We start from the raw sequence: 12,703 nt of genomic DNA on the forward strand, positions 1-12,703 counted from the left end.
TTGTTTGTTTAGTTAGAACCAGATTTCAGGTTAGTTTTCACAACTGTCTAATTGAGCGGACTCTCCGAGGCATGCAAAAAAATAACAAATCTAATGAGGTGTGGCGTGAATTAAATTAGGGCTAAAAAGGAAGATAAAAATCTAGATCTGAAAATCTATCTAAAAGTGACTTCCTTCCTGGGCGTGGCCAGCTAATCAACTGGAGCCCATAAAGGGGGTGGGGGGGTGGGGGCTAACTTTCAAATTTGCTGTTACGTCCCCCTCTCTACATCCACATCAAGGGTGGATACACGGAGTGTACCATCTTCTTGAGAGGAGGGGTGTTAATCACTGTGACAATGTTCCCTATGGCTGAGCTGCTCCTGTTATAAATAGATTTTACTGTTTCCTAACATTAGAACCAAGCCATAGGTTTGTTTTATGAGTTTCTATTTTAAATACAGTTTCGTACCAGTAATCAGTGTGTGTGGGGTCATGGTGTGTGTCAACAGAGGGCACCGGAGGGGCAAAGGGGTGGGTTGGTTTTTAATTTAAATTTTGATGGCTGCCTTTTTTTTTTAATGTCTGTTTGTTTTTAACTGTTAAGCTGCTCAAAGCATGATAAGCAATTTTTTTTTTGATAGATTGATCTTGAAGTTTCATCTAATTATCAGATAACTGTTGGATTATTTGATCACTTGAGAAATCTGATGATGATTGGATAATTGGAAACCGTCTCACTGTAAACATGAAGAGGCCATAATTAAACCCCCGAGATGACTGATGGCATCTCGATAAAAATGAAATTTTTATTTAGTTATAGAAAATATTAGCATCTAAAGAAAGCTATCTTTTACTAGATTTGCTTTGTGGCCATTTTGTCTTCTGTTTCAGTTTTAAAAAACAAAATCATTTGTATGATAACATTACTACATGTACTTTTCTAATATTGTCATACCATTGTATTTGTTTATTAAATGTTTTTTTTTTTGCCAAACAGCCACACCGTCCTTTTTTCTTCTGCAGTTTTTCGTTTATTGATGATGTTTTGGAAAGATCTGTAGAAAACCGAACGCGCTGCAGCCGCTTATGCCGTGATAAGACTGACCTCCCACAAATGTGTTTTTGTTTTGCACAGATTGAAATTTTATTGCTATCACTCCAAAAAGGTGAAAACATATTTTTAATCTCTTTTTGAAAGCCACAGGCTGATTGAGCCAGTTTTTTTTTCATGTTCTCCCAAAGTGCAATTTATTTTTGATATTTAATTTTGAAAGCCTGTTGGAGCAGCGTAGTGACAAAAGCGACACAATACAAGTTTAAAAAGTTCACTTTCACGTTGACAGAACAAATGGCTTAAAGAGATAGAAAAAATGATTGTCGCAATCTTGATGGCCTTTGTTGTTTTAGCTTGAACTTTTTGAAGTTTTCTTTTATGAGAAAATAGAAAAGTTTTAAAAACATTGTATTTAAATTCATCTAATCCTGGTAAATCCCTGTCAGTCAGAATTGTTTTTTTCTTTTTCCTGCATGTATGCTGAGTTTTGTCCTGCTCATCAACTGCATATGAAACCTGGACTGAGTGACTCCACCCCCCTGACATTCCAAACAGGAAGTACCTGCTGGTTCTAAGAAGCTAAAAAAAAAAGTAGACTTCTATTGAGGAATAAACAGCTGTCACTCATATTTGTCACAATAACCATTCTTGCTTATTCTATTTTTGTTTCCATAATATTTTCTAAGATGCAATTATGAAATTTATAAACTGGCCAATCAGAGGCCTCAATAAAAGTACGTGGTCTCACGCCAAATGTTTGAACTGTTCTGTGTAACCCGCTTCGCTTCCAAGGGTTAGGGGTGTGGCCTTCCAACAAGCTCACTCCAGATTAGTCTGAGCGGTTGCCATGGGAACGTTAAGTCAGACCGAGTTGAAGCAATCACTGTTTACTGAGGATTTCTGGCTCCAACATGGCGATGCCCATATCGTGAAAAAAATGGCGGCTGAATTGCCTTTAATTTGTTGGAGCTGACAATAATAACTTTCTATGGGTGCTCACTCAGTCCAGTTCTCATTTACAGTCACTGGTCACAATGAGACAAAAACTTCACGATTATTTAGTTAGCTTTCTAACTATTATCACATAAAAACAATTATAATACTTTCTGCCAGTTTTTTCCGAAGCACAAACAAGATCTTCCGCCGTCTAATGAATGCTGCAAAAAATATAAAAATAAAAATAAATAAACAAAACCTCTAAATTATTGATGATATGGTTAGGGGAAGCACTCAAAAGCCTTTAAAATGCAAATCTAAGACAAATAATAAAAACAAAAACTAACAAAAAAAAACAACTGAAAATACTCTCCACCTCCACCTGAAAGGAAACAGCAAAATAAAACCTTTGTCCAGTGCAAGGGACATTTAAAGTTGGCTTAAAGATGGTTAAAACAGACAATAATAAAGAGATGGGAACAAACAATTACTTTGCATATACCAAATAAAAACAGTAAATAAGTAATAAATACAACAGACGCAGCCACAGTTCCAAGAAATAAAAAAGCAAATAATGGAGGAACAATAGCTTACGATGAAGTGAAGTCGGCAAAACAGTACAATACCTTTAACTCTAATGTCCGGATTGTGAGCTTTGAGAGGGAGGAAAAAAATCAGAAACAAAGGAGAAATAAGAAAGAATACAATTTAGTTCAGAAAAAAGTCAACAGGTTCAAGAGAGAAACTGATAGACAGAAAAGTGAGGACAGATACAATTCAAAAATGTCTAAAATCTTCTCAAAATCCACTGGAGTCACAAAAGCTGACATCTGATGTGCGACTTTAGGTGAGAATAAGACACTTAGGTAACGTTAGTTTTCAGTCATGAGGTGAAAATGTGAAATGGAAACCAGCCTTCCATTAGGTCAAAGTATCTCCGTAACTCAAAGGGAAGAAAAAAAAAAGGTGACGTAATGAATAAATACGCGAACCCCTCATAAATCTGTATTTATTGTTTTTTTTCATTGTCAGTGGCTATTTGAAACATAATAGAAAATATTTTGTTTTCGAAGATTCCTCTTAGCTTTTTCAAAACAAATGCTAAATTAAAACAAAAATCAATAACCTGAATGAAAACAACCTGTCTCTGCAGGAGGAGACGTTTGTATTAATGCTTTACCAGTTTCAAACGTTGTATGATCAACAAAATATAAAGGGAGTCCAGTTTTACCAAGTGTCTGTAGAAACGTCCCTCCCTGCTCCCTAATCCCTAAAACAACAGGATATTCCAATTCCCTGGATTTTAAAGACCCAGTCCTATATCTTTTCATGTTGCAGCAGCAGATCTCTAGAAATTGGCCCTTGATTTGTGGGTAGAACTGTTGGCACGGGGTAAGTCTGCCTCTACTTGCCATCATCCATCTGTGGACACGCTCTTCTCAAGCTTAAAGCCCCTCACAACCCCAACCTAACGTTAGCAGAGCAAAAACCGGCGAGCAATATTAGAGCTATTTATTCAGCCGTACAATTTGGTGCCAGATGCCAGGTCAGAATGCAGAGAAGCATTGAGCTTTTACATCACAGCTCCAAGCTTTTTCAAGCAACATGTTTGCTCTGTTCCGGAGTCACAACGCTTTGAATGAAGAAGCATTCAGAAAATGCAATTTTCGAGCTTCAATTGTATATCTGTTTTCCGTCTTGAGAAAAAGGCCACAGGAAACTGTTAAAAACACAATATTCCTTGGAGTGGATCTTTATGCAATTCATGCACTATAATTTTTTTTGTTCTTCAAATGCCACATAGGATATCACCCATTTGCAGAAGCAAAAACCTAATAAATACAAACATTTAATGAAGACTAAATATGTGTTCTGATGATGAAAACTTAAAGAAATGTACGGTACGTTTTTTCAAATGTCATTTCAAACACAATGGTCTTTATTTGCAAAGTGAGCATTGATGCACATAGTCTTTTGCAGAGACTCCTGGGAAAATTCCATGGCACTGGATTTTGGAAGTGTAGATTTAGCCACCCTGACCAAACGACTAATGCCCTTCAGAGTGCAAAACCAGAGTGTAGTGAAGGGATTCGGACACGACGCTGGTCTCTGGGACGAGCGGTAGGAAGATTGAAGTCCGTCTGTTTCTTTATGTTTAACTAAAGACTATTTTTCTGTTGATGATCAACTGAAACAAGAGTAACACATGATGGCGATCTGTGAAAAACACAGATATTTCACCACACTGGCACTGCTTTCAGAAGATTTTCCAGTTCTCAGTATGCTTTGTGTCTCTTTAACACACAGACTTGTGCAGTTCTTCCCAAACCAAACTGTGACAGTGTGCTGTCCTCGGGATTTCTGCTCTGCTGCTTTTAACATCTGCTTTGCCTGCTATCTACGCAGTGAGACGTTTACTTCAACAACAAGGAAAAAATAACCAAAAACGGGTATTTTGTGTAATTCACACTCCTGGCTGGAGTGAGAACCCAGAATCCCAGATGAGTTAAAGAACAGACATGAGAGATGGAGGATTGGTGCTCAGAAATAAGAGGACCTTCCTGGCGATGAGAAATGGGAGATACCTGGTGGGGGAAGTGCATATAAGCAGTGATAGCTGATGAAAACGCAGAGGGGGATTTTCAAAATGCAACCATATGTCTCTCAGACGGTATAATATGGACCCTATTGCTTCTGTGCTTCCCTTTGAGGGGAAACAGACTTTTGAATATGCAGGGAGAAGAATGAGGGGCTGGAATGTGTTTTACGACAGATGCTGTAATTTAGGACATGTCACTGCAAAGGAGTGTCTCTGTTCTCCACAGATTGAGCTTTCAGCTTTACGTTTCTGTTTACCAGGGCAGTAAGGATGGGTTAATTTTGGTAGCAATTTTTGGCATGGATTTTTGCAAGGTGGGTTATACTTAAATACACTATCTCTATCAATAGTTTACACAAAACGGACAACAAACATAGAAAATTGGGCGAAAGAGCTCAGTTTGTCAAAAATCTATTCCTTTGAAAAGTCATTTTTTGATAAACGTCATTATCGCTTCTGCTTGACCCACTACGCATTTTCTAGAACACTTAAATAGGGCTGGGTCACATGCTGCACATTTTAAAAATACATTACGGAACAAATTAAAAAAGGGGCCCATACTTTTTTTTTCAGTTGCAAAATGAAACGGAACAAAAATAAGTGGGATAACCTTCATAGGTACTTCAAGGATGATCACAAACACAAATGGTTGAGTTAGATGGAAGTTTTTCAAATGTTTCCAAAACTTTCCAGGCTAAGTCTGGTTAAAAATACTACAAAAATGTACACTGACTATCTTTCTCTGCACTTTTTAAATTCATAGTCTGTGTGTTTGGGGAATCTGTCATCCACTCACCTATGTTGCAGTGCTCCCCTGTCCATCCCTGGTCACACTCACACTTCCCGTCCTTGCAGACGCCGTTCTTGCTGCAGAGGGGATGGCAGGCCTTCTGGTCACACACAGTCCCTGTCCAGCCCTCCTCGCAACGGCACACACCGCCGTAACACACCCCATGGGTCCCACAGTCTACCTCACACACTTCTGTAAGAGAAACAAATACATGTTTGAATTAAATACAAGCAAACATTACATGCATTTTTGTAAAATTTAACATTGGGATTAGAAAAACACAGTCGACTCAACGTCTCCAGACTCCATCTGTCTGTGTGTCTTTTGAAAAAATTCCTCCAAATTTTTCAGACATTGAAGACCCACTCTAATGAAAATTGTGTTTTTGGTGTTTTTAACATGTTCCTGCTGCATTTTTCTCATGATGGGAGGACATTTATAAAGAAAATTAAGATAAAAACTGTATTTCTAAGTATTTTTTGTTCAAATTATTATGATTCAGGAGCAAAAAATGCAGTTGAAAAAAGCTTGTAAGTGTGACGTACAAGTTACTACGGCTCCCTGCTCCACTTCATTTGGATGCATCTGCTTGTAGACGCCTTGATCTATGTACGTCTTTGATTTTCTCATCTGAGCTGGAATCTGGACCAAAACTGTTTTTTTGTTGCATCTTTAATGTTGGGTTGGGGGGGGGGGGGATCAAGTACTGTAAGCTATTGGGAGAGCGTTTAAACAGATGGACAATTGGAAGCAGGGGCGGGCTTGCTCTGCACCGACTGTCCTGCACACGACTCGGAGGCAAATTTAGAAATAAATGACTGTCGCTCTGCAGAAAGTATGTCAAGAAAATTCATTTAAAAATAAATTTTGGCTAAAAGTTAGCATAATTATAATTAAAAGACAGCTGGGAACACTTTTAGAAGAGATCAAAAGATGGTAGGAGTGGGACTTTAAGCAAAAATACAGTAAATGCAGTACAAGCACAATAACTTTAAATAAAAAAAAAAAAATGTTGCTTCTGGAATAAAAGTTATTGTAGGACTTGTTCAAAAATATAAAGACAAAAATACCAAATAACGTCAAAAGTAAACCCAAGACTCTACAGTCATCTTAACATGGTTTCTTAATGAATTTTTTCTTCTCATCTTTATCAAAAATCATGTCTGGATAAAAGAAATATTGAAGGAATTGATGTATGCATCTATCTCCTGCAGGATACCAAAAAAATGCTGTGAAAATCTGCATCTCATTCAGAATACTACTGCTAAAATTTGGAACAGAACCAGGGCAAATGACCAGATCACCCTTGTTCTTGCATTTAAAATAAGATGTCATCAATGCTGGTAGAATCTGGAGTCAGAACCGAACCTCTTTGGCTGTACTGCACACGAATGCAACCAGATTCCTGATGAACTCAAACATGTTCCAACTAAATCAAATTGAAATCCCAAACTTTGCTCTTTCTCCTTTGCTGAACATGTTGCACCATCTAAATGCCACATTTCTAAATTCAGGTCTTCTACGCGTTTTCTTTTTCTTATTTCCTTTATATTTGAACAGGTTTCATCAGCATACTATTGCTGTAAAAACCTTTTATGACTTAAGAGCTTTGAACTGCTTTAGCATCAAAAGGTGCTATACAAATAAAGTGACCTTGTCTTAAAAAGGTAATAAAATTATGGTTTTGTTCCAAACCGCATCTTTTCTATGAATACCTGACAAGCCAAGTCATATTTCATTTGGAAGTATCATTTCATCAAATCTCATAAAAAAAGGAAGTACAAACAGACAAGCCCTTATAAGGAGCCAGACTAAGAACGGTTCTGCTGCCCCGTTTAAGCAAAAATTTAAAACAACAGGCAGCGGGAACTGATGTGACCGCGGCCCAACCAGGAGCCAGGCTTAGGGTCGGAGATCACAGGCCTCTTTCCACTGGGATGCGGCAGGTTCAGCTTGAAAAGATATAGGACTGACCTCAAAGGGGTCGTGCCATGCGATGTGGCGATGGTCAGAGGCTGGTGCCTGAATCCATGGAAACGGACTCTAACCATTGGGGCTTTACATGTCACCTCAAAGAGTGAGAAAGAGCTTGAGCTGGTGCTGGAGGCTGAGTGGTACCGGCAGGGGAGAGATGGCTCACCTCTCTGCACAGTTTGGGATCTAAAACCCAACTTTATGAAGGTTGGACTTTATTCCACTCTGCAGTTCCCCATGGGGAGAAAATGTGGGCTGGTGGGGGGTTTGGTTATGGCCCCTCAGCTGTCAAGTGATGTGGTTCACACCCTAGTCCTGTCATGTGACCTTCGGCTGTGTGTCTTGGACACCAGAATGAAAAGACGGGGGAGCTTTCAACTGACCTCTACCTGGTGGGGAGTTGGATTCACTGGTGCAGGGGGGAGCTCGGACAGACTTGACAAGCCAAAAGGTTATCTGTTGGGAAGGCTTGGCGGACCACTATCATAAAAGGGTCTTCAGCTCCCACATCCGGGGGTGCTTTAACAGAGAGGACGGACAGAGTCTGGGGACGTCGAGTCTGAGTGGACCATGTTTTCCTCCCCCATTGTCAATGCAGCTGTTCAAGCTGTGGTCTCTGGCGATGGGGTCGCAATCCGTGACCCTCAAGGTGAAGAAGGAGTCTGCAGAATTCGAACCTCCAAGTCGGAGGCCATGGTTCTTGACCAGAAAAAGGTGGTTTGGCGACGAGCTGTTGCAACTCCCTCTGCTCATGAAGAGGCATCTTAAATTCAATTGTTGATGCTCCCCACAATTTTAAAACTGAGTTTAGGCCATCCTAGTGTAGAAGCTCCACTAAGATCCTTTCCATTGTATCAAATGACAGCTCTGTTGCTGCGGGGAAGCTTCCTGTCAATAAGCCAGGTGCAACAGCCTCAGAACTGCAGGCGCTCCACTTAAAAGCTCACTTATCTGCATAATTGGACTCATGCAGCCAATTGTCTTAGCAATGTAAATCTAAGTTGTTTTATGATTTACATCTGCTAAATAATCCAGTTTTCTTGCACATCTGTGTTCCGCACTCTACAAAATAAAGCAGCTGTTTGAACATGAGGAGGGTGGGGTGATTGAACTCAGCCATGAGCAGCACAAACTAAAGCCGACAGAGACGAGGTAAGACGCATACATGGAGAAATTCATTCTATCAAGCCCATAATAATTTGAATATTTGACTTTTTTTGTGACTGGGAAACGTTTTTGTGAACCCCTAGATGTAAGAGAAGTCTGGACAAATTCTAGTTAAACTGAAGAGTGTTTTGTGTATGTTTTCGGAAACAATTTCTGTCTGGGTTACTGTAGCTGACTGCGGAATAAAGGTCATATTGCCAAACTCCGATGAGACACCAATGCGCCTTAAGGGCTATTCCCGTGTTCCTAGTTGTGCATGTGAGTTTGATGAGTGTGCATTTGAATGTTTGGACAAGCATAAAAAAAAGTATTTTAAAGTTTTTTAAAGTATTTCTGATAACATTTTTGACTTGATCCACATGCATATGCATTTTTCAAAGAAAACAAAGCTACGCTAGACGTGTTTTTGACAGGGTAGCATGCAGTATAACAGCCTGAGGCAAAGGAAGAAGAAGCCAGAACATACAAAACATCATTCCTGTGGTTTTCCCCACGCTTTCTGCATAGTCTGAATTCTGTTTTCTCAAACGTGAGGCTCTCAACACCATAAATAACAAAACAGCATTTATCAGAAAAAAAATAAACAATCAAAACTTATGCAAAAAAAGTGACCTCCAAAAAATTACGCCTGTCAGTCATCAGAAAGTGATTTGGGATAATGTTGTTTCACAAATTTAATACCTTGTAGGAATGATTTATTTACAATACCTTCTACCAACAGGGACGTGTGGTTGATCTTTAACAGAACCAGAACATTTCTTTAGGATCTATTCAAAGAGCTTTATCAGCTATTATCAGTGAACTGGACCCTCCTAAAAAGTTAAAGCTTGATGTCTCTAGACACTGATTTCCTGATATTTTGGGAGTTTAAAAGTCTTGGATGAACTGAAAATATAAATTTCAGTTTTGCTACTTTCTAAAAAGAAATAAAACTTGATGGATAGATGCTGACCATGTAAATTTACTGGACTTATTGGACATTTGTTACAGACCCACTCAGAAAAAAAAATATTTTTAACATGTTATTGTGGTATTTTTCTGATGATGGAGGACATGTATCAGGAAAATTAAGCTTAAAATGGCATTTCTGAGTATTTTTTATTTTAAATAGTTTTGAAACAGGAACAGATGAAAAAAATGCTGTTTGAAAAATAGCTTATATGTTAAAAAATGTACAATGTCTAGCTGATATTTGACTCAAAACTGTGAGACTGGACGTCAATATACGCGGAAAAAGGGAGAACAATTGTGGTTCTTTGCGTAAAATCTTCACAGATGTAGGAATAAAGCCCCAAAGAACACGAAAATCAACGTAGAACATGAAGAGTGCATGATTATTGTGCTGTTTACATGCAATTTATTAGTGACTTTGGCGTCAACTATGTACTTTGAACGCAATTTGTGAGCTGCATAACGAGACATATAAACTGTACATTGTCGTACATGGGTGAAAAGTCCATTAAACATCCGTGCACCGGTCATGGAAAGCCAGAAATTTACATATGCATCTCGCAAAAATCATGCACAACTGCATAAGATTTATGTAACAACTATGTAAAACCAGCGAAAACTGGATAATTCTCAACCAACCAAAAATTTTCAACAGCTCAAAACTTAATTTATGTACAGACCCGTTGGACATCTGTGCACATTGACGAATGACGAACGCAAGACACACTTATGAATTACATATTAAGTTAGCGGTGTGAGGGGGTGTGAGCTAGCAGGAGGGCATATAATCAGTTGTGGGTGAGGGGAAGTGGGGGTGGGGTTGCTTCACGCCAATGGTCCCACCTACAACTCAAGGCAAATTCCTATTTAACCACTGGGAATGCTTTTAGAATAGTTCAAAAGATAATCAGAGTGGGTCTTTCAGGTAAAATATACATTTTGTCAAAAGTTATCATTTAAATATATTGTATCATTTGATCTAACTTTATTGTAAATTGCCAACATAAGTTGCAGCATAAAGAAATTATTGCATACTAAGAGGTTCCTCTAATGTATTCTGCAGCATTGCATAGAAAACAGTGGATGAACAAACACTTTGGGTGTGTCCTGTTGATTCTGCTCAGTCATATAATATTATCCAATCTGTCAATTCCTTTTATATTTAACTTTTGTCTGCTTTTCTTAATGTTATGCAATGCCGTAAAATTGACTTTTTTTGTGCAAAATATCATTCAAATGAACAATGACAGATAGAAGTTGCCCTCACCTAAGGAGCAGTCTGGCCCCGTCCAGTTCTGGTCGCAGGTACAGGTGCTGGTCTCCGCGCTGTAGGTGCCGTGACCTGAACATTGGTCTGGACACATGGCCTTGGCGATCTCGCAGCTGGCTCCGCCCCAGCCCGGCTGACAGTGACACTCCCCGTGTATGCACACCCCATGGGAAGAACAGCTGGGCTCTATGCAGTCCACTGGAGACGCAGAAGGAATTCATAATTTACTATAAAGTTCACAGACAAGTGAGCCAGGCTGTGCAGTCAGGGTCAAATGTGACCTTCATTTCCATGTAGATTTCTTCCATGTACCTCATCATTAAAACCATGCGGCACATGTAAGTACAGGCTAAGGACACAGTTTTCTATTGAAGATCCGATTCTGCAGGCATGCAGCTTCTTAGGACACTACATAGCCACCCTTCTGTCTGCATTTTGTAGACCTTAAAGCATTTAAATTTGTGCTCTTAAAGTCACAGATCCAGGAGTCTGTGTTCATCGGCTAATTTATCCTACACTGCTGACATTCATATCGTGGGACCTGCTTTAGCCAATAACCTGTCAGCAGATGGACTCTATGGATGTGTAATCAATTGTCAGATCAGAGTAAATTCATTTGTCTGTGTGGAGGCTAAACCACTTTAATAGGCTAGAAGCAGAAGGTGACTTCAGTAGATACAAGTTATTGGACTTGCTTTAAATCTATGTACTTTGTCACAGGCTAGATTTTTCTGTGTGAGAATAAAAAGGCTCCTTAGAGCAATAAATAAATTGCATAATACTGTAAGAAAGAATGCTATTTGCTTTAAAATATTGATGTTTTTCCTAAAATATTTATACAGAACTGGAATCTGTAATTATTTACATCATTGGTCCCAAAACCCCCCACCGGGCCATGAACCGGTACCAGTTTGTGGTACAGTTGTTACTGGACGGCATACAAAAAAAAAAAAAAAAAAAAAACACAACCGACTTTTTTTTTCTGTTTTATTTCTGATCTGGTTCTAGAGGAATTTATACTGTGGAAACCTACTGTATTCTCAACCACATCCATCTCATTTTTTAAGTGAAGTTCCTCCGCCAAAAATCCATCGGCTACTTTCTTAAAGCGACTGCGAAAAAATATCCAACCTAGCGAAGTTCACAAAAAGAAACATATTTGGAAAGTTTCCTAGTACAGAAAGGACTCATTGAACAAAAAGAAAAGAGCATTTGACTTCAAAATAAAACAAATCTGCATTTAACAGACACTAGCTAGAAGTATGTACTCCAAATTAGAATAGTTGTTCCCACACACTATAATAATGCATACTATTAAGCAACTGGCTGTCTAATGTTAACAAGATATTTCTAATAAAGTTGCTTAAATAATAGATTTACGTTAATTGTTTTCTTTAGAAAATAGCAGTTTTAGTGACAGTTTTTTTCACTGTTTATCAATAGCACATTAAAAGTTGGACGAGGCTAAAGTAGCCGTCTGGTTTGTAGCTTGCACTTTGACAGCTAGGGGGTGAGGGATAATCTATATCACATTTTAATGGTTCTTACACAAATCAAATCGAATCAAATCAAATCAAATCAAATCAAATCAAATCAAATCAAATCGAATCAAATCAAAATGCTTAAAATGCTTTTCAATTGAAAAACAAAGACAGACTGAAATTAAAAAATTTAAGACACATTCTATGACAAAATGATTACTTATTACAAAAGTAACTTCAAAAAGAAACAAAAATCTTGGCTCTGCTGTGAGGAAACAGTATATTGGGAATCTCCTCATACCAGGAGCCAGCTGAGTCACAGGAACAGTGGCTGTACAAATATTCAGAAAACATGCAAAACGTTTAAAACTGTGGAGTAAGTGCAGCTAATCAAATGCAATTGAAAAAGTGATCTGAAAGACTCAGTGCCAGTTTTTCAGTTTGCGTTGTATCATAGGACGAGCCGCGATCAGCAACGATTAGGAACGGATGTTTATGA

At 38.5% G+C, this 12,703-nt stretch overlaps 1 protein-coding gene across 10 annotated transcripts in view; it reads right to left on the bottom strand.

Annotated features, from left to right (window-relative positions):
* LOC101157835 (teneurin-3) overlaps positions 1-12,703 on the bottom strand; it is a 324,490-nt gene that overhangs the window by 70,935 nt on the left and 240,852 nt on the right. For 6 of the 10 annotated variants that reach the window (XM_023954872.1, XM_023954871.1, XM_023954860.1 and 3 more), the window contains 3 exons: positions 10,721-10,921; positions 5,368-5,553; positions 2,599-2,625 (listed from right to left, as the gene is read on the bottom strand). In XM_023954872.1, the coding sequence (XP_023810640.1) occupies positions 2,599-2,625; positions 5,368-5,553; positions 10,721-10,921 (414 nt within the window). The remainder of the gene's footprint in view (positions 1-2,598; positions 2,626-5,367; positions 5,554-10,720; positions 10,922-12,703) is intronic. The other 4 variants (XM_023954877.1, XM_023954876.1, XM_023954869.1 and 1 more) reach the window with 1 other exon arrangement.

Source organism: Oryzias latipes, chromosome 1 (genome assembly GCF_002234675.1).
Source record: "Oryzias latipes chromosome 1, ASM223467v1".
Taxonomy (NCBI): Eukaryota; Metazoa; Chordata; class Actinopteri; order Beloniformes; family Adrianichthyidae; genus Oryzias; species Oryzias latipes.